General features: G+C 50.4%; 1 protein-coding gene across 1 annotated transcript in view; it reads right to left on the reverse strand.

Moving 5' to 3' along the window:
• Positions 1-456: 456 nt before the first annotated feature.
• LOC139237917 (breast cancer anti-estrogen resistance protein 3 homolog) overlaps positions 457-22,436 on the reverse strand; it is a 44,764-nt gene continuing 22,784 nt past the window's right edge. Inside the window, exons 7-10 of the mRNA XM_070867214.1 lie at positions 21,132-21,303; positions 18,246-18,357; positions 12,889-13,092; positions 457-1,769 (exon numbers count right to left, since the gene is read on the reverse strand). Of these exons, the coding sequence (XP_070723315.1) occupies positions 1,597-1,769; positions 12,889-13,092; positions 18,246-18,357; positions 21,132-21,303 (661 nt within the window). The 3' untranslated portion in view covers positions 457-1,596. The remainder of the gene's footprint in view (positions 1,770-12,888; positions 13,093-18,245; positions 18,358-21,131; positions 21,304-22,436) is intronic.

The raw sequence follows: 22,436 nt of genomic DNA on the forward strand, positions 1-22,436 counted from the left end.
CTTAGCATCTCCCCCCTGCAGGCGTCTGTGAACTTACAGAGGCTGGCCAAGCGCCGGAGGTCCGCAACGAAATCCGGTATGCTCTGTCCTTCCCGACGTTGGTGGGGATAGAATCTGTGTCGGGCCATGTGTGCGCTGCTCGCCGGTTTGAGGTGCTTACCGATTAGAGTGCTGAGCTCGTCAAAGGTTTTGTCCGCCAGCTTCTCGGGTGCTAGCAGATCTTTCATGAGCGCGTAAGTCTTGGGTCCACAGCTGGTCAGCAGATGAGCCCTTCGCTTGTCGGCTGCTGCGTCTCCCAGCCAGTCCTTCGTGACACAACTCTGCTGGAGCCTCTCAATGAAATCGTCCCAGTCCTCACCAACACAGTACCGTTCATCTGTGCTGCCGGTGGCCATTCTCGTGGGTTGTTGATTCCCGTTTCTCGTTACACAATACCACAAATCCACACGAGGCACATTCTATGGACAAGGTCACTCCATGACCTGAACCTTTATTCACAGGACCAAGAAGTGATGACCCTGCGTGGGACCTCCCTTTATATACCTGGGTGACCAGGTGAGGAGTGCCTCCCACAAGTTCACCCCCTGTGGTCAAGGTGTGCATTTCTTACGTATATACAGTATTGCAGTGGTGTTACATAAAGGTTACATACATGACATTATCAATAGAATATGGAAAGTGCAAAGTGAAGCAGAACACGCGACAAGACTGGAGGGAGGGGAGCTTCATCTCATTCGACGTTGTGAGCTGGTGGATTTGGAGTGTGACGGTCACCTTGTGAAAGATTCCCTGTCACTGGGGGGGCGGGGGGGAGGGGAGCCATAGATTCCCATTTTATGCCAATCTAGGATGGTTTGTTGTTCAAAAGAGCTGCATGCAGTTACAAATGTCCTCTTTCTCTGCTGGGACTCCTATGATCCTACCACTACTAAACTAGATTCCTGGTTTTGTCCTTAACTTTTTGGTAAAATTATCTATCATGAGGATTTTTTTCCCCCCCAAGGGACAGAACGTTATCATGGCCTCAAATATCTCTCCGCTGGGAACAGTGGGCACGGGATCGAAGCGAACTTTAAAAAAAAATTCTTGGGATGTGGGCGTCGCTGGCAAGGCCGGCATTTATTGTCCATCCCTAATCGCCCCTCGAGAAGGTGGTGGTGAGCCGCCTTCTTGAACCGCTGCAGTCCGTGTGGTGAAGGTGCTCCCACAGTGCTGTTAGGGAGGGAGTTCCAGGATTTTGACCCAGCGACGATAAATTTCCAAGTCGGGATGGTGTGTGACTTGGAGGGGATCGTGGAGGTGGTGGTGTTCCCATGCGCCTGCTGCCCTTGTCCTTCTAGGCGGTGGAGGACGTGGGTTTGGGAGGTGCTGCCGAAGAAGCAAGGTTTTCATGGTCACAAAGTTACTTTTTGTACACCAAAGAGGGAGACGAATGCACTGAAGGCACGGCCATCTCCTACATGGCCCCAGCGAGGGTGAACGTACACTCATTATTTGTATATTGTTCTTGCATGATGGCGTCTACGAATAGTTCATCATTTGCTTTGGTCTTTTCTCCTGGCCCCTAGCCTCTTTATGAGTGTCCGCTATGTTGATCTATTGCTCCGACGGACCCAGGGGTTCCAGTTTCCGCGACAGAGCGCTCAGGATTTTATCGAATTTCTCGTATCTCTCTTTTCGACTAACTTCAGCGACGTTGGCACCCCAGAACAATCTTAAAGCAAATTCGGTCTTGAAGGCTTCCAGCAGCTCTTCTTTGGCTTGAAAACCTGGAAGAGTAAGATTAACATTAACCCCTTCACCTATATTAACTAAAATGTTATTGCTACGAGTGAAACAACAAATAAAAGCATACTCAAACCAGTCACTGAATTCCAATGGACTAAATCACTTCTCTGTAACCTCCTTTGGCCTTACAATTACCGCCCCCCTCCCCCTGAGATGTCTGCGCTCCCCCAATTCTGCCCTCTTGTGCATCCCTGATTATAATCGCTCCACCATCGGTGGCCGTGCTTTCAGTTGCCTGGGCCCCAAGCTCTGGAACTCCCTCCCTAAACCTCTCCGCCTCTCTACCTCTCTCTCCTCCTTTCCCCATGTTACCAATGTTGAGGAAGTCCAGAACCAGGGGTCACAGTCTAAAGATAAGGGGTAAGCCATATAGGACCGAGATGAGGAGAAACTTTTTCACCCAGAGAGTGGTGAACCTGTGGAATTCTCTGCCACAGAAAGTTGTTGAGTCCAGGTCGTTGGACATATTCAAAAGGGAGTTAGATGTGGCCCTTACAGCTGAAGGGATCAGGGGGTATGGAGAGAAATCAGGGGTGGGGTACTGGGGTTGCATGATCAGCTATGATCATATTGAATGGCAGTGCAGGCTCAAAGGGCTGAATGGCCTGCTGCTGTACCTTTTTTCTATGTTTCTATGTGTCATGTATTCAACTATCATTGTAACCCATGTATAAGCTGACCTAAGCTGTACACCTTGAGAACATTGACCACAGGGGGAGAACTTGTGGGAGACACTCCTAACCCAGACTTTCCGGTATAAAAGGGGAAGCTCCACCCATCTTTTGAGTATCTTGAGGCCTTGGTCACAGAGTGACCTTCTCTCAAGTATGGGCCTCGTGTGCATTTATTCTGTATAGTAAGAACGTATCATTGGCGACGAGAAACTGGGATTTAAACCACGCGAGCATGGCCACTAGCAGCACAGAAGAGAGGTACTGTGTTGGTGATGATTGGAACGACTTTATTGAGAGACTACAGCAAAGTTTTGTCACTAAGGAATGGCTGGGACAGGATTCGGCCGACAAACGCAGGGCTCATCTCCTGACGGTTTGTGGATCCAGAATGTACTCCCTGATGAAGGACCTTCTAGCGCCAGAGAAGCCGGCGGACAAGACGTTCGAAGAGCTCAGTAAGTTGATCGGGTAACACCTTAAACCGGCGAGCAGCATGCACATGGCGAGACACCGGTTTTATACACACCGGCGGCGAGAAGGGCAAAAGCGTTCCAGACTTCGTGGCAGACCTCCGGCGACTGGCGAGCCTATGTAAGTTCCCAGATGCATCCAGAGCGGAGATGCTGCGAGACTTTTATTGAGGGCATCGGGGACGCTGGGGTTTTCAGGAAACTGACTGAGACCAAAGATTTGACCTTGGAAGTGGCGGCTCTGATAGCCCAGACAATTATCTCAGGGGAGGAAGAGACCAGAATGATTTATGGCAAAAATCTTGGCTCAAATGTGGCAAACGACCAGGGAGTCAACATTGTTAAAGCGGCACACAGTTCTCGAGGCAGACAAGGGCAATTGGACATGCCTCAGCATGCAGTCGAACCCATAGGGGGAATTCAACAGAGACAATGCCATCGCCAGTAATGGGGCCATCAACACCTGTTAATGGTGCGCTTAACGACAGTTACAGAGACAGTCAGAGACGATCAACTGGTAATGGACCTTTTGTTTCCAACAATGGGGCCTCCAGCTCATGCTGGAGGTGTGGAGGCAAACACCCAGCCAGAGCTTGCAGTTATCAGCAATATACCTGCAGAAACTACAACGTCAGCGGTCACTTGGCGCATATGTGCAGGAAGCCAGCAGCCAGGTTGATGTACGAGGAGGACGGGCTCAATGTAAGCCCTACGAGGCCAAATGAATACTGGGGGAAATCGCTGGAAGCTGAAGTTCAGTGAGTTCATGTGGAGCACATATACAGTTCATACACCAGGACACCACCGATAATGATGAAAGTGCTCCTCAATGGCATCCCAGTATTAATGGAGCTAGACACGGGGGCCAGCCAATCCCTGATGAGTATCAAACAGTTCGAAAGGTTGTGGGTGTCCAAGGCCAGGAGGCCAAAATTATTGCTGATTGACGCAGAGCTATGGACATATACAAAGGAAATCATTCCGGTGCTAGACAGCGCCACGGTAGTTGTGACCCACAAAGGTTCGGAGAACAGGTTGCCACTCTGGATTGTCCCGGGGGACAGTCCCGCACTGCTGGGGAGGGAATTGGCTTGCTGTCATGAACTGGAAATGGGGCGATGTCAATGCAACTTCTTCTGTGGAGCGAGTATCATGCTCACAGGTCCTGGACAAATTTGACTCACTATTTCAACCCGGCATCGGCACTTTCATGGGGACCAAGGTAGTGATTCACATAAACCAGGACGCCAGGCCAGTACACCACAAGGCCAGAGCGGTGTTGTACGTGATGCGGGAAAAAATAGAATGCAAATTGGACCGCCTACTGAGGGAAGGCATCATCTCGCCAGTCGAATTCAGTGACTGGGCGAGCCCGATTGTGCCGGTGCTCAAGGCGGATGGGTCGGTCAGGATATGTGGCGATTACAAGGCCACCATCAATCGGGTGTCACTCCAAGACCAGTACCCGCTACCGAGAGCGGAGGACCTCTTTGCGACGCTATCCGGTGGCAAACTTTTTTCAAAATTGGACCTGACCTCAGCTTACATGACCCAGGAGCTGGCGAGTGAGTCGAAGAAGCTGACCACCATCACGACACACAAGGGGTTGTTTGAGTATAACAGATGTCCGTTCGGGATTCGTTCGGCCGGCACGATATTTCAGCAAAATATGGAAAGCCTCCTCAAGTTGATTCCAAGGACAGTGGTTTTTCAAGACGACATTCTCATCACGGGTCGCAATACTGAAGAACACCTTCACAACCTGGAGGAGGTGCTACGCAGACTGGGCCGGGTAGGGCTGCGACTGAAAAAGGTGAAGTGCGTCTTCTTAGCTCCAGAGGTAGAATTCCTGGGGAGGAGGGTAGCAGCAGACGGAATCAGACCTACTGTGTCCAAAACGGAAACGATCCAGAGAGCACCCAGACCCCGTAACACGACGGAGCTGCATTCGTTCCTGGGGCTCCTGAACTATTTTGGCAACTTTCTTCACAAATTGAGCACGCTGTTAGAGTCGCTACACATGTTCCTACGCAAAGGTCGCGATTGGGTCTGAGGGGACAGCCAGGAAAGAGCTTTTGAGAGAGCACGTAATTTGTTATGCTCCAACAAACTGTTAACGTTATATCACCCGTGCAAGAAACTAGTTTTATCGTGCGATGCATCGACCTATGGGGTCGGGTGTGTGTTGCAGCATGTGAATGCCAAAGGTCAGTTACAGCCGGTAGCTTATGCCTCCAGAAGTCTGCCCAAGCAGAAAGGGGCTACGGGATGGTAGAAAAGGAAGCGCTAGCATGTGTAAATGCAGTAAAAAAAAATTCACCAGTACCTGTTTGGCAGGAAATTTGAGCTGGAGACAGATCACAAACCCCTAACGTCCCTTTTGGCCGACAACAAGGCCATAAATGCGAATGCATCGGCCCGCATACAGAGGTGGGCACTTACGTTATCCGCCTATGACTATACAATTCGGCACAGACCGGGCACTGAAAACTGTGTCGATGCACTCAGCAGGCTCCCACTAGCCACCACTGAGGGGGCAACTGAGCATGATGCTGAGATGGTCATGGCTGTTGAAGCTTTCGAAAGTGAAGGCTCACCTGTGACAGCCCGTCAGATTAAAGTCTGGACAAATAAAGACCCGTTACTGTCTTTAGTTAAGAAATGTGTCCTGAATGGGGACTGGGCAGCCACGTACGGGGCATGCCCTGAGGAATTTAAACCGTTTCATAGGCACAAGATGAACTCTCGATTCAGGTCAATTGCCTACTGTGGAGAAACTGAGTAGTGTTTATCAGAGAACTTCACAATGAGCACCCGGTCATGATGAAGGCAATTGCCAGGTCAGATGTTTGGTGGCCAGGGATAGATGAAGACCTGGAACTTTGTGTTCGCAGGTGCAACACGTGTGCTCAGCTGGGCAATGTGCCCAGGGAAGCACCCATTAGCCCCTGGTCCTGGCCCGCCAAGCCATGGTCACGCATCCATGTGGACTACGCAAGTTCTTTCATGGAAAATATTTTTTTGAATGTAGTAGATGCCTACTCCAAATGGATTGAGTGTGCCATTTTAAATTCAAGCACATCCTCTGCCACGGTAGAACGTCTACGGGCAATGTTCGCCGCCCATGGTCTACCGGATGTCTTGGTCAGCGACAATGGCCCGTGCTTCACAAGCACTGAATTCCAGGACTGCATGGCAGGCAATGGAATCAACTATGTCAGAACGGCACCGTTCAAGCCGGCCTCAAACGGCCAGGCAGAATGAGCAGTGCAGATAATCAAACAGGGGATGCTCAGAATCCAAGAGGGTTCCCTCCAAAGCCGTTATCACGCCTCCTAATGGCCAATAGATACCGACCACACTCGCTCACAGGGGTTCCATCTGTTGAGCTGCTAATGAAAAGGACGCTCAAAACCAGGTTATCCCTTGTACACCCTACTATGAAAGAAATTGTTCAGAGCAGGCGTCAGTCACAATGTGACTACCATGACAGGAATGCGAGGGCGCGATGTATTGATGTCAATGATCCTGTTTTTGTCCTCAACTACGCTGCAGGGCCCAAATGGCTTGCAGACACTGTGATTGCCAAAGAGGGGAATAGGGTTTTGGTAGTTAAACTTACAATGGACAAATCTGCCACAAACACATGGATCAAACTAAAAGGAGGTTCAGCAACCCCATAGAAGAAGCAGAGGAAGAACACGACGTAGAGTTTACTCCACCACAGGTGACCGAACAACGGAACCAAGTGGAGGAGAGCCCAGTCACTGTGGGCAGTCCGGACAGGTCTGAGGCACCGCACACAGCAGACACTCAGGCCAGCGCCCAACAACCAGAGCCCCAACTCAGGCGCTCTACAAGGGAGCGTACACCACCAGAGAGACTTAACCTGTGATCCCAATAAGACTTTGGGGGGGAGGTGATGTCATGTATTGAACTATCATTGTCACCCATGTGTAAGCTGACCTAAGTTGTACAACTTGAGAAAAATGACCACTCGGTGGTGAACTTGTGGGAGACACTCCTAATCTGGACTTTCCGGTACAAAAGGGGAAGCTCCACCCACCTTGAGTCTCTTGAGGTCTTGGTAATAAATGTAACTGGTCACAGAGTGACCTTCTCTCAAGTATGGGCCTCGTGTGCATTTATACTGTATAGTAAGGACGTATCACTATGTTTCTATGTTTAAGACGCTCCTTAAAATCTGCCTCTTTGACCAAGCTTTTGGTCACCTGTGCTAATATCTCCGATGAGGCTCAGTGCCAAATTTTGTTGGGTGACGCTCCTGTGAAGCGCCTTGGGGACAGTTTGCTATGTTAAAGGTGCTATATAAATGCAAGCGATTATATAATACCTTTAAGGTAGACCTCACAGAGAACACGGAGGACTTGGCCAATGGTACAGTCAATGGGAGAGGTTTTGAGGGCGTTGGGACGGGGTGAGGGGCAGGGGAGAGGCGACAAGGTGGAGGGGTTTAGGAAGAGAGTCCCACAAAGCAGGCACGCAAGGGAAGGTGAAGGGTCTGCAACTGATGCAGGGAGAGGAGAGAGGGGAAGGAACTAACATTCCCGGCTCTTGCTCACTACCTGGCAGCTTCCACTGGAAGCGCATGTGTGTGTGCACACCAGGCGAAGGCAGGTTTGTATTAAAGTGTGATGCCGACTGTAGTCGAATAGCCGACTGGCACTCATTGACGAGGTTCTGGCGTGAATAATGGCTGAGGTGAAGGAGGCTGGCCCACTTCGTACCTCAGCCATTAGTCAACACCTCTAAGAGGGGAGGCTCGGATAAGAACATCAGCAAGACTTTATTTTAAAATGGAGAACAGATGCACCTGGTTGGCACCACCGGGTTATTTTTCTTTGAATAGTCCTGGGTTTCTAACCAATCGACGTGCAATTATCGAGGCTCTGTGTCTGTGTGCGGGAAAACAGATCTGCGTTTGTTACTTCACTTTGCACCCATGGATTGATGAAAATCGGGGGGGGGGGGCGGAATTGGAGGAGCGCACAGATTTCGGGGGGGGGGGGGGGCGGTTTGTAAGCGGAGCAAGCATTCGCCATCTGTGGAAGGGAGGCCTGAAGAGTTGGAATGTAGTCCCAGCTCCTCCTACAGAACGATCCCAGCCTCTCAGGAACGCAAACTACTGACCCAGTGTGACACTTCCACTTTCTCCGCTGTATCCTTGTGGCTAGGAGTGATTATGTGAGATGGGCTTCGCAGGCAGGCTGAAGGGAGTCACAGAATGCGACAGACAGAGGACGCATTGTAATGCCTGGCTCCCAACAAGGATGTGTCATCGTGTCTCGTGTTACGATGGGCGGCTAAGTCAGTCAACCATTTCTTTTTACTTTTAAAATATTTTCTCAATAATGTGAAATCTATATAACCAAAGAAACTTTAATCTCTGTAACCTCCTACAACCCTCTTCCAATTCTGGCCTCTTGAACATCCCTGATTATAATCGCTCCACCATCGGTGGCCGTGCCTTCTGTTGCCTGGGCACCAGGTTCTGGAACTCCCTCCCTAAACCTCTCCGCCTCTCTACCTCTCTTTCCACCTTTAAGACGCTCCTTAAAACCTACCTCTTTGACCTAGCTTTTGGTCACCTGCCCTAATATCACCTTACGTGATATTATGTTTGATCGCTCCTGTGAAGCACCTTGGGACGTTTTTCGACCAAGGCACAGTGCAAATAGAAGTTGTTGGTGTTGTTGTAAGACAGATCTCGAGGCTGTGAAGTATCGCTGGATCATATATTCCACATCATCATCATTGGCAGTCCCTCGGAATCGAGGAAGACTTGCTTCCACTCTTAACATGAGTCCTTAGGTGGCTGAACAGTCCAATATAAGAACCACAGTCTCTGTCACAGGTGGGACAGATAGTAATTGAGGGAAGGGGAGGGTGGGACAGGTTTGCCGCACGCTCCTTCCGCTGCCTGCGCTTGGTTTCTGCACGCTCTCGGCGACGAGACTCGAGGTGCTCAGCGCCCTCCCGGATGCTCTTCCTCCACTTAGGGCGGTCTTTGGCCAGGGACTCCCAGGTGTCGGTGGGGATGTTGCATTTTATCAGGAAGGCTTTGAGGGTGTCCGCTGCCCACCTTTGGCTCGTTTGCCGTGAAGGAGTTCTGAGTAGAGCGTTTGCTTTGGGAGTCTCGTGTCTGGGGCATGCGAACGATGTGGCCCGCCCAATGGAGCTGATCAAGTGTGGTCAGTGCTTCAATGCTGGAGATGTTGGCCTGGTCGAGGACGCTAATGTTGGTGCATCTGTGCTCCCAGGGGATTTGTAGGATCTTGCGGCGACATCGTTGGTGATATTTCTCCAGCGACTTGAGGTGTCTACTGTACATGGTCCACGTCTCTGAGCCATACAGGAGGGCGGGTATTACTACAGCCCTGTAGACCATGAGCTTGGTGGCAGTTTTGAGGGCCTGGTCTTCAAACACTCTTTTCCTCAGAAGGCTGAAGGCTGCGCTGGAGGCGGTGTTGGATCTCGTCGTCAATGTCTGCTCTTGTTGATAGGTGGCTCTCGAGATAGGGGAAGTGGTCCACATTGTCGAGGGCCGCGCCGTGGATCTTGATGACTGGGGGACAGTGCTGTGTGGCGAGGACAGGCTGGTGGAGGACCTTTGTCTTATGGATGTTTAGCATAAGGCCCATGCTTTCGTACACCTCAGTAAATACGTTGACTATGTCCTGGAGTTCAGCCTCTGTATGTACGCAGACGCAGGCGTCGTCCGCTTACTGTACTTGACAACAGACGTTGGGGTGGTCTTGAACCTGGCCTGCAAATGGCGAAGGTTGAACAGGTTCCCACTGGTTCTGTAGTTTAGCTCCACTCCAGCGGGGAGCTTGTCGACTGTGAGATGGAGCATGGCAGCAAGGAAGATTGAGAAGAGGGTTGGGGCGATGACGCAGCCCTGCTTGACCCCGGTCCAGACGTGGATTGGGCCTGTGATGGATCTATTGGCAAGGATCACGGCCTGCATGTCGTCGTAGAACAGGCGGAGGATGGTGACGTACTTTTGGGGGCATCCGAAACGGAGGAGGACTCTCCATAGACCCTCGCGGTTAACAGTGTCAAAGGCCTTTGTAAAGTTGAAGAAGGCTATGTATAAGGGCTGGTGCTGTTCCCTGCAAAATACATTTTGCCTGTAATTTGAACGGTGTTCCCCAACTTGGCCATTTTCTAGATCATCTAAAGCCAGATTGGTGAATGTGGCACTACACTGGGGGAACATCGTGCCTCTGTTTGTAGCAGGATGTCAGTGTAGAGACATCACAGCCTGAGCCTGCATCACACGCACCTCCGAGCAGGGCCCAGCTCTAGTAATTAGAAGCATAAGGACATAAGAAATAGGAGCAGGAGTAGGCTACTCGCCCCCTCGAGACTGCTCTGCCATTCAATAAGATCATGGCTGTTCTTACCTCAACTCCACTTTCCTGCCCGATCCCCACATCCCTTGATTCCCCTAGATTCCAGAAATCTATCGATCTTGGCCTTGAATATCTTCTTAGGCAGTCCCCCAGAGTCGAGGGTGACCTGCTTCCACACCAATGAGTTCTAAGGTGACTGATGAGACCAATGCAGGATCTGGGTCTCTGTCACAGGTGGGGCAGACGGTGGTTGGAGGGACGGGTGGGTGGGGGGCTTGGGTTGTTGTGTGCTCCTTCCGCTGTTTGTGCTTGGCTTCCGCGTGCTCCCGGCGACGAGACTCGAGGTGTTTGATGCCTTTCCAGATACTCCTCCTCCACTTTGAGCAGTCTTGGGTCAGGGATTCTCATGAGTGGGTGGGGGATGTTACATTTTTTCAAGGAGGCTTTGAGGATGTCCTTGAAGCCTTTTCTCTGCCATCCTGGGGCTCGTCTGCAGTGTAGCAGTTCCGAGTAGAGCGTTTGTTTTGGGAGTTTAGTATCGGGCATGTGGACAATGCGGCCCGCCCAGCAGAGCTGATTGAGCGTGGTCAATGCCTCGATGCTGGGGATGTTGGCCCGAGCGAGAACACTGACGTTGGTGCGCCTATCCTGCCAATGAATTTGCAGGATCTTGCGGAGGCAGCGATGGTGGTACTTCTCCAGCGATTTGAGGTGTCTGCTGTACATAGTCCACGTCTCTAAGGCATATAGGAGGGCGGGTATCACAACTGCTCTGTAGACCATGAGCTTGGTGCCGGGTTTGAGATCCTGGTCTTCGAACACTCTCTTCCTAAGGCTGCACTGGCGCACTGGAGACGGTGTTGGACTTCGTCCTCGATGTCTGTCCTTGCTGATAGTAGGCTCCCAAGATATGGGAATGTGGTCCACATTGTCCAAGGCCTCATCATGGATCTTGGTAATCGGGGAGCAGTGCTGTGTGGCGGGGGCAGGTTGGTAGAGAACCTTTGTCTTACTGATGTTTAATGTAAGGCCCAGACTCTCGTACACTTCAGTGAAGGTGTCAACGATGGTTTGGAGTTCAGACTCCGAGTGTGCACTAATTCAGAGACTCCAGATCCCCAGCCCTCTGAGTGAAGAAATTACTCCTCATCTCAGTCCTAAATGGTCGACCCCTTATCCTGAGACTGTGACCCCTGGTTCTAGACCCTCCAGCCCGGGGAAACATCCTCCCTGCATCTACCCTATCAATTCCCCTTCAGAATCTTGTCGGTCTCCATGAGAGCACCTCTCATTCTTCTGAGCCCAAGGTGAGTCTCCCAATTCCTACCTTGCCTCCACCATCAAGCTGATAAAAGAAAGACTCACATTTATATAGCGCCTTTCACTCCCTCAATGTCCCAAAGTGCTTTACAGCCAATGAAGTACTTTTAAAGTGGAATCACTGTTGTAATGTAGGAAACACAGCAGCAAATTGGCCCACAAATTAATATACTACTTTTTAAAAATAATATATGCAAGATTTTTTGAATCAGTAAATTTTCCTGTTCAAGTTTTGTATTGGAGTTCGAGTATCATGTAAGGTCCCACAAACAACAAAATGATAATGATCAGACAAGTTAGTGATGTTGTTTGAGGGATAAATGGCTTTTACGAAATAGTGCCATGGGATCTCCTGCATCCACCTTAGAGAGCAGACAAAGCTTTGGTTTAACATCTCATCCGAAAGATGACACTTCCGACTGTGCAGCACTCCCTCTGTCCCTCCGACTGTGCAGCACTCTCTCAGTACTGCCCCTCCGACAATGCACCACTCCCTCAGTATTGCCCCTCCGACTGTACAGCACTCCCTCAGTACTGCCCCTCTGAGAATGCGGCACTCCCTCAGTACTGCCCCTCCGACTGTGCAGTACTCCCTCAGTACTGCCCCTCCAACTGTGCAGCACTCCCTCAGTACTTCCCCTCTGAGAATGCAGCACTCCCTCAGCACTGCCCCTCCGACAGTGCAGCGCTCCCTCAGCAGTGCCCCTCCAACAGTGCAGTGCACCCTCAGTACTGCCCCTCCAACAGTGCAGCACTCACTCAGTACTGCCCCTCCAACAGTGCGGCGCTCCCTCAGTACTGCCCCTCCGACAGTGCGGCGCTCCCTCAGTACTGCCCCTCCGACAGTGCGGCGCTCCCTCAACACTGCCGCTCTGACAGTGCAGCACTCCCTCAGCATTTCCCCTCTGATAGTGCGGCACTCCCTCAGAACTGCACTCGGAGAGTCAGCCTGGATTTATATAGCGCCTTTCACTCCTTCAATGTCCCAAAGTGCTTTACAGCCAATGAAGTACTTTTAAAGTGTAGTCACCGTTGTAATGTAGGAAACACAGCAGCCAATTGGCCCACAAATTAATATACTACTTTTTAAAAATAATCTCTGCAGTGGGACTTGAACTCACAACCCTCTGACTCAGAGGTGAGTGTGCTGTCCACTGAGCCTCGGCTGACAGCACAGACCAGGGATCAACGCGTGACCGACAGGAAAGGTTGGCTTTGCCGACTGTTAGACGAGAGATCGCGTTGTGTGAAGCCTACCTTTCAGTTTGTCTTCGGCGTTGGCGCTGTATGTCGCAGCATTAAATGCCACCGTACGGGCTGCCTCCAGTGTCTTCAGTAGCATTGCACAGCTCTGATCCACATTATCCCAGGGTTCCAGAACATCGGACACCGATTGGCGCTCCATGAGGGTGATGATGGGCAGAATGTGCGGAACGGTGATATTTTGCAGAGGAAGCTCCACTGTATTGGGAAAGAAAGACTTTGAGAGAAGCGGTGGTAGATGGCAAATCATGTACATACAATGCATCGGGGAAAAAACTTGCATTTATACAACAGAGTTTCTATAGGTATATAAAAAGGAAAAAAGTGGGTAAAGTACATTTTGGTCCCTTAGAGGACAAGACCGGGGAATTAGTAATGGGGAACATTGAGATGGCAGAAACTCTGAACAAGTATTTTGTATCAGTTTTTACGGTAGAGGACACTAACAATATTCCGACGGTGGATAGTCAAGGGGCTATAGGGGGGGGAGGAACTTAACACAATCACAATCACTAAGGAGGCGGTGCTCATTAAGATGATGGGACTAAAGGCAGATAATCTCCTGGACCTGATGGCTTGCATCCAAGGGTCTAAAGAAAAGTAGCGGCAGGGATTGTGGGTGCATTGGTTGTAATTTACCAAAATTCCCTGGATTATGGGGAGGTCACAACAGATTGGAAAACTGCAAATGTAACGCCCCTATTTAAAAAAGGAGGCAGACAAAAAGCAGGAAACGATAGACCAGTTAGCCTAACATCTGTCGTTGGGAAAATGTTGGAGTCCATTATTAAAGAAGCAGTAGCAGGACATTTGGAAAAGCATAATTCGGTCAGACAGAGTCAGCATGGATTTATGAAGGGGAAGTCATGTTTGACAAATTTGCTGGAATTCTTTGAGGATGTAACAAACAGGGTAGATAAAGGGGAACCAGTGGATGTGATGTATTTGGACTTCCAGAAGGCATTTGGCAAGGTGCCACATAAAAGGTTACTGCACAGATAAAAATTCACGGGTTGGGGGTAATATATTAGCATGGATAGCGGATTGGCTAACTAACAGAGAACAGAGAGTCAGGATAAATGGTTCATTCTCTGGTTGGCAACCAGTAATTAGTGGAGTGCTGCAGGGATCAGTGCTGGGACCCCAACTATTTGCAATCTATATTACCGACTTGGAAGAAGGGACTGAGTGTAACATAACCAAGTTTACTGACGATACAAAGATGGGAGGAAAAGCAATGTGTGAGGAGGACACAAAAGATCTGTAAAAGGACATAGACTGGCTAAGTGAGTGGGCAAAAATTTGGCAGATGGAGTATAATGTTGGAAAGTGAGAGGTCATGCACTTTGGCAGAAAAAATCAAAGAGCAAATTATTATTTAAATGGAGAAAGATTGCAAAGTGCTGCAGTACAGCGGGACCTGGGGGTACTTGTGCATGAAACACAAAAGGATAGTATGCAGGTACAGCAAGTGATCAGGAAGGCCAATGAAATCTTGGCCTTTATTGCGAAGGGGATGGAGTATAAAAGCAGGGAGCAGGGAAGTCTTGTTACAGCTGTACAGGATATTGGAGAGGCCTCACCTGGAATACTGCGTGCAGTTTTGGTTTCCATATTTACGAAAGGATATACTTGCTTTGGAGGTAGTTCAGAGAAGGTTCACTAGGTTGATTCCGGGGATGAGGGGGTTGACTTATGAGGAAAGGTTGAGTAGGTTGGGCCTCTACTCATTGGAATTCAGAAGAATGAGAGGTGATCTTATCGAAACGTATAAGATTATGAGGGGGCTTGACAATGTGGATGCAGAGAGGATGTTTCCACTGATGGGCGAGACTAGAACTAGAGGGCACGATCTTAGAATAAGGGGCCGCCCATTTAAAACCGAGATTAGGAGGAATTTCTTCTCTCAAAGAGTTGTAAATCTGTGGAAGTCACTGCCTCAGAGAGCTGTGGAAGCTGGGACATTGAATAAATTTAAGACAGAAATAGACAATTTCTTAAACAATAAGGGGATAAGGGGTTATGGGGAGCAGGCAGGGAAGTGGAGCTGAGTCCATGATCGGATCAGCCATGATCTTATTAAATGGCGGAGCAGGCTTGAGGGGCCGTATGGCCTACTCCTGCTCCTATTTCTTATGTTCTTATGTTCTTAACAGCTTTTACGACCTCAGAATGCCCCAGCGAATATTATAGCAATTAAATACTTTTGAAGTGTTGTTACCCTTGGGAAATGGGGCAGCCAATTTGCGCTCAGCAAGCCCCTGCAATGTGATAATGAACAGATAATCATTATTAGTGATGTTGGTTGAGGAACAATTATTGGCCAGGAAGTAAGTGTTGGTCCTTGATGAAGGAAGATCTGATTTATCGCTAAAATTTCTTGTGTTGTGAGCCTCCAATTCCAGTTGGTGGTTCAATGATGCCAGGGGTGAAAGAGCAGACAGTGACCCCCACCTCACTCTTGGATCGCTGGCACAGCAGTTGAGTTGGCCGAGGTCTGCTTGGCTGTTGCTTGCCCTTCCTTTTAATTAGGAAGTCGTGTGGGAAATGCCCAATCCGACAATTACTTGGTCTTCTTGTGTCAGCCATTGCTCAGTGGGTAACACACTCACTGTTATGTATTTAACCCTTGCAACCTGTATCACACCACCACCAGAGGGCCTACCTGTTGGAGTCCCAAGGGAACCCAGCATCACTTGGAAGCACTGTATATAAGCAGGCCACTCACAAGGTACCTGCACTCTGGAGTCTAAGTAAAGGAGCTACGGTCACACTTGCTCATTGTACACAGAACTCAGTTTCATCCTTTATTTTGAGCGTAACACTTGCCTCTCAGTGAGAAGGTTGTTGGTTCAAGTCCCACTCCAGGGACTTGAGCACATAAATCTAGGCTGACCCTCCCAGCGCAGTGCTGAGGGAGTGCTGCACTGTTGGAGGGGCAGTACTGAGGGAGCACTGCATAGTCGGAGGGACAGTACTGAGGGAGTGCTGCACTGTCGGAGGGGCAGTACTGAGAGAGTGCTGCACTGTCGGAGGGGCAGTACTGAGGGAATGCCACACTGTCGGTGGGGCAGTACTGAGCAAACGCCGTACTGTCGGAGGGGCAGTACTGAGGGAGCGCTGCACTGTCGGAGGGGCAGTACTGAGGGAGTGTTGCACTGTCGGAGGGGCAGTACTGAGGGAGTGCTGCACTGTCGGAGGGGCAGTACTGAGGGAGCGCTGCACTGTCGGAGGGGCAGTACTGAGGGAGTGTTGCACTGTCGGAGGGGCAGTACTGAGGGAGCGCTGCACTGTCGGAGGGGCAGTACTGAGGGAGTGTTGCACTGTCGGAGGGGCAGTACTGAGGGAGTGTTGCACTGTCGGAGGGGAAGTACTGATGGAGCACCGCACTGTCGCAGGGGCAGTACTGAGGGAACGCTGCACTGTCGGAGGGGCTGTGCTGAGGGAGTGCTGCACTGTCGGAGGTGCCATCTTTTGGATAAGACGTTAAACCAAGGCCCCGCCTGCGCTCTCAGGTCGACGTAAAAGATCCCACGGCCACTATTTCGAAGAAGAGCAGGGGAGTTATCCCCGGTGTCCTAGGGCCAATATTTATCCCTCAATCAACATCACAAAAAAACAGATTATCCGGTCATTATCACATTGCTGTGTGTGGGAGCTTGCAGTGCGCAAATTGGTTGCCGCATTTTCCACATTACAACAGTGGCTACACTCCAAAAGTACTTCATTGGCTGTAAAGCACTTTGAGGTGTCCGGTGATCGTGAAAGGCGCTATATAAATGCAATCCAAATCCAAGTCTTTCTTTCTTCAGGCTACCAATCACTGGAATCCATTCGTTGAGTTGGAACTGATCAACCCCGAGGGGAGGAAGTTCTGATACTAGCAACCTTTCCCTGACTCAGCAGCGTTTCATCCTGCACCTGTAGTTGTTGTCACAGAGCAGTCAAAGTTCTGACAGCACACAACCTAAAGAAGATGTGAGGTGGAGAGTAGGTGGGAAGGTAAGACAACTGAGGGACTTGGAAGACCGGCAACTCCGGACCCAGTCCTGAAGCAAAGACTCCACTTTTCAATTTGACCAAAATTATCGACAACACTAATAATGAACTATCCTTTAAAGGGATCAGCCAAATCCAATCCATTTATTCGTCGCTAGAACCGGTAATGCCACCAGTTCTAAAAAAAAGCCGGGATGCAATGATAGCGTGTGGTTAGATTGGGCATGTTATCATTCAAAGAGGCTAATGTCTAAGCATGGCGTAAGTGCATTGAAGGGCAATCTCGATAAGTACATAAGGGAGAAAGGAATAGAAGGATATTTGAGCGATAAGGAAGTAAAGGGTTTTGGGGAGTGGGCGGGGAAGTGGAGCTGAGTCCATGATCGGATCAGCCACGATCTTATTGAATGGCGGAGCAGGCTCGAGGGGCCGTATGGCCGACTCCTGCTCCTATTTCTTATGTTCTTATATGCTGATGGGGTGAGGTGAAGAGGGGTGGGAGGGGTCTGGTGTGGAGCATAAACACCGGCACAGAGCGGTTGGGCTGAATAGGCTGTTTCTGTGCCGTATATTCTATGTAATTCTATACAAGTCATCAAGAGACTCTATAAAGCATTTAAATCGTCAAGTGATGACTTTGCTGTAGGCAAATAGATATGATCTCTTCTAATTTACACCAATTATCTCAACTGATAGGCTTCAACTAGTTGATCACGAGTCCCGGTTAACTATTTTCAGCTTTCCAAAGACATATATCCCAGTCCTTTCGTCTGCAGAAATGATTAGGAGTCTTTGCTGATCTGTTTAATTACAGAGGTGCTGTGGTGCTTTTGAAGTCCTCTTCCAAATGAATCTTGTTACTTTTGGGTGAATCTCAGGCACGGAAATGCTAATCTTAATCTTATTGCAATTTACAAGATTCTGAGGGGGCTTGACAGGGTAGACGCAGAGAGGATGTTTCCCCTCGTGGGGGAATCTAGAACTAGGGGGCATAGTTTCAGAATAAGGGGTCGTCCATTTAAGACGGAGATGAGGAGGAATTTCTTCTCATGAATCTGTGGAATTCTCTGCCCCAGAGAGCAGTGGAGGCTGGGCCACTGAATATATTTAAGGTGGAGATGGAGAGATTTTTGAGCGATAAGGGAGTCAAGGGTTATGGGGAAGGGGCGGGGAAGTGGAGCTGAGGACAAGATCAGATCAGCCGTGATCTTATTGAATGACGGAGCAGGCTCGAGGGGCCGAATGGCCGACTCCTGCTCCTAATTCTTATGTGCGAACGTATTTCTGCCCCCCCCCGTCTAGTCAAAGCTCCACCTCGCCTGGCTGACTCTCCCCGGACACGGAATACCTGCCTGTTCCCTCGTTCAAGGATTTGGCGAAGGGTTTCAGCTCCTTCTCGAACCTGATGGCGCTGTCTGTGTGATTGCGTCGCAGGGTCCTCCACGTGTGTTCCAGGCGCACGATCTGGAAGGGTAAGGAAAGACAACGCATCAACGTTGCCATTTTGCCAAGGCCCCCCCCACCCTCCCGCATCAGCCCCGTCGTGCCTGGCCACAGGCTTGAACTGGTGTCGGACTATAACAGTGCCGAGGTTTATTCCCGAGTAGCCTTTGTGGTTGGTGTCAGCCAGTGACTCAGTGGGTTGCACTCTCACCTCCGAGTCAGAAGGTTGTGGGTTCCAGAGATTTGAGCACATAAATCTAGGCCGACACTGCAGCGCAGTGCTGAGGGAGTGCCGCACTGTCAGAGGGGCAGTACTGAGGGAGTGCCACACTGTCGGAGGGCCAGTACTGAGGGAGTGCCGCACTGTCGGAGGGGCAGTACTGAGGGAGTGCCGCACTGTCGGAGGGGCAGTACTGAGAGAGTGCCACACTGTCGGAGGGGCAGTACTGAGGGAGTGCCGCACTGTCGGAGGGGCAGTACTGAGGGAGTGCCGCACTGTCGGAGGGGCAGTGCTGAGGGAGTGCCACACTGTCGGAGGGGCAGTACTGAGGAAGTGCCACACTGTCGGAGGGGCAGTACTGAGGGAGTGCCGCACTGTCGGAGGGCCAGTACTGAGGGAGTGCCACACTGTCGGAGGGCCAGTACTGAGGGAGTGCCACACTGTCGGAGGGGCAGTACTGAGGGAGTGCCGCACTGTCGGAGGGCCAGTACTGAGGGAGTGCCGCACTATCGGAGGGGCAGTACTGAGGGAGTGCCACACTGTCGGAGGGGCAGTACTGAGGGAGTGCCGCACTGTCAGAGGGGCAGTGCTGAGGGAGTGCCGCACTGTCGGAGGGGCACTGCTGAGGGAGTGCCGCACTGTCAGAGGGCCAGTACTGAGGGAGTGCCACACTGTCGGAGGGGCAGTACTGAGGGAGTGCCACACTGTCGGAGGGGCAGTACTGAGGGAGCGCCGCACTGTCGGAGGGGCAGTACTGAGGGAGTGCCGCACTGTCGGAGGGGCACTACTGAGGGAGTGCCGCACTGTCGGAGGGGCAGTACTGAGGGAGTGCTGCACTGTCGGAGGGCTAGTACTGAGGGAGTGCCGCACTGTCAGAGGGGCAGTACTGAGGGAGTGCCGCACTGTCGGAGGGGCAGTACTGAGGGAGCGCTGCACTGTCGGAGGGGCAGTACTGAGGGAATGCTGCACTATCGGAGGTGCCGTCTTTCAGATGAGACATTAAACCAAGGCCCCGTCTGCTCTCTCAGGTGGACATAAAAGATCCCATGGCACTATTTCAAAGAAGAGCAGGGGGAGTTATCCCCGGTGTCCTGGGGCCAATATTTATCCCTCAATCAACATAACAAAAAAACAGATTATCTGATCATTATCACATTGCTGTTTGTGGGAGCTTGCTGTGCACAAATTGGCTGTTCTGGAATGGCGATGCAAGCAGAATTAATAGTAACTTGCAAAATGCAACTGGACAAATACTTGAAAAGGAAACATTTGCTGAGCTATGGGGAAAGAGCATGGGGAGTGGGACCAATTGGGGAGCTCTGTCAGAGTGTCAGCACAGGAGGGATGGGCCGAATGGCCTCCTTCAGCGCGGTGAGATTCTACGAGTATTAACTTTTAACTCGGCACTCCGCTCACGGTACTGGCGGACGCCTGGCTCTAGCTCTGCGTATTGAGGACTGAGATGCAACCTCGGGTGATCTAAAGATCTGAAAGAATAGCAACCAACAAAAAAATAGGAAGGTGAGTGTAATGTACGCACTGTGAGGATGCTCACAGGGTTTGTGGAGCTGTTGTCCGCGAGAGGTGGGCGCCGGAGGGACTGGAGTGCATCATCACCCCCGGCAACCAAATGTTAATTTGAATTAAGTTGATGGCCAAAATGTAATTTGTTATTTGTTGGTTTTAGTGCCCCCTATAATTTGATTGATGGTCTCAACTAAAAAAGTTGTAGGCCTATTGATTGTGCCCTTAAAAAAACAGTCACTTGATATAAAAGTTTTACAAAAATAGTTGTAGAGCTGTTGACGTCTGCAATTTCTGCGGTCTGGAGGAGTCCGTGTTCCATGTATATATATTGAGTGTGCGAGGTTGCAGCCCCTATTCCATTATTTGAAGGGGCTGCTCCTCAAATTCTGGTTGCACTTCAGTCCCACACTCCTGATCTTTGGGCACTCTGTGCGGAGGGGAGCGGGCAGGTCGGAAGGCCTCCTCATAGGACAGCTCCTGGCACGGCCAAGGGGGCCATCAGCCGGTCCAGGCAGCGGGCGGTCGAGGGGGTCGTTCAGGCCGACTGCCTGTCTCTCTTCCGCGGTTACATCCGAGCCAGAGTGTCCCTGGAGTTGGAGCACGCGGTGTCCACCGGTACGCGAGAGGCGGGCACCGGAGGGACTGGAGTGCATCATCACCCCCGGCAACCAAATTTTAATTTGATTTATTTAACGGCAAAAGTTTCATTTGCTTATTTGTCGGTTTAGTGCCCCTTTAATAAGGGGGCACTTGTATTAATGTTCAACTAAAATAGTTGTAGAGCTGTTGAGTTGGGGAGTGGCTTAGCCAGTCACGTGATGTTCACAAGACTCAATAAAACCCCAGCCAGTTGGGTTCGGGGGATCCACGATGAGGCAGGTGGTTGTGAGCCCGGTGAATGAATGGATAATGTGTAGTGTGATTGTTAAACCTTTGCTAATAAATGCAAGGTGTTGCTAAGAATCCTTCAGCAAAGAACCCATGAAGCAAATACATTACAGGCGGGAGAGGAGAAAGAGGGAAGACGCAACTATACCCCTCCAAATACCTGAGGCAGCTCCAATGCTTTCATCACCGCTGAAAGTCCGAAGAAGTCCCCCATGGAGTCTTTCAGCTCAACCGCCAGTTGCACTATTTTATGGAGTACCGCGGACCTTTGTCCAACGCTCCCCGTGCAGCCCAAGATGTCCACGGCAATGCCCAGGACTATTAGGTGGTGTCTGAAAGAAAGAAAAGCGGGGGAGACAACAAAAAGAAGCTTTAAGCTACCATGTGTCAAGGATGTGTTCTGGCACAAGGTGATGGACCTGAAACGTCAACTCTGTTTCTCTCTCCACAGATTCTGCCCGACCTATTTTTAATTTGTGTTGAAACTCGCTCTCGGTTGCTTCTCCAGCTGGGTTGGAATCCGCAGCAGACACATCGGACAATAGGCCCCCCCCCGCTCGAGCGATACTGGCTGCTAAAGCAGCTCTGGTGTTTTTAATCAAAGAATCTACAAGCCAAATCTGCACAGGATCCAATTGCGAATATTCATTAGCCAGAGCTGATTGAGACTATTGTCGATTCATCATCATTATGTTGATGAATAGATTTTGTTTTTTTTGCCATCTTGTAGATTCTGCTGACCTCTTCCCTTGAGCTCCCTACCTCTGACCAAGCTTTGAGTCTGGAGTCACGTATAGGCCCAGACCGGGTAAGGATGGCAGACTACCTCCACTTAAGGGCATTAATGAACCAGATCGGTATTTACGACAATCCGTTCACCGACGAGGGACTTGAACTCACGTCTCCGGATCATTATGGAATTCAGAAGATTGAGAGGTGATCTTATCGAAACGTATAAGATTATGAGGGGGCTTGACAAGGTGGATGCAGAGAGGATGTTTCCACTGATGGGGGAGACTAGAACTAGAGGGCATGATCTTAGAATAAGGGGCCACCCATTTAAAACTGAGATGAGGAGAAATTTCTTCTCTCAGAGGGTTGTGGATTTGTGGAATTCGCTGCTTCAGGGAGCTGTGGAAGCCGGGACATTGAATAAATTTAAGGCGGAGATAGACAGTTTCTTAAACAATAAGGGGATAAGGGGTTATGGGGAGCGGGCAGGGAAGCGGACCTGAGTCCATGATCAGATCAGCCATGATCGTATTAAATGGCGGAGCAGGCTCGAGGGGCCGTATGGCCTACTCCTGCTCCTATTTCTTATGTTCTTATTAGTCTAGGCCTCTGGATTACTGGTCCAGTGCCTGTATCTCCTTATGTGGCGCTGTGTTAAACTTTGTTTGACAATCGCTCCTGTGAAGCGCTTTGCTGTTGCGTTTCTGGTCGCTGGGGGGTCCGATGACATCAT

Source organism: Pristiophorus japonicus, chromosome 24 (assembly GCF_044704955.1).
Source record: "Pristiophorus japonicus isolate sPriJap1 chromosome 24, sPriJap1.hap1, whole genome shotgun sequence".
Lineage (NCBI taxonomy): Eukaryota > Metazoa > Chordata > Chondrichthyes > Pristiophoridae > Pristiophorus > Pristiophorus japonicus.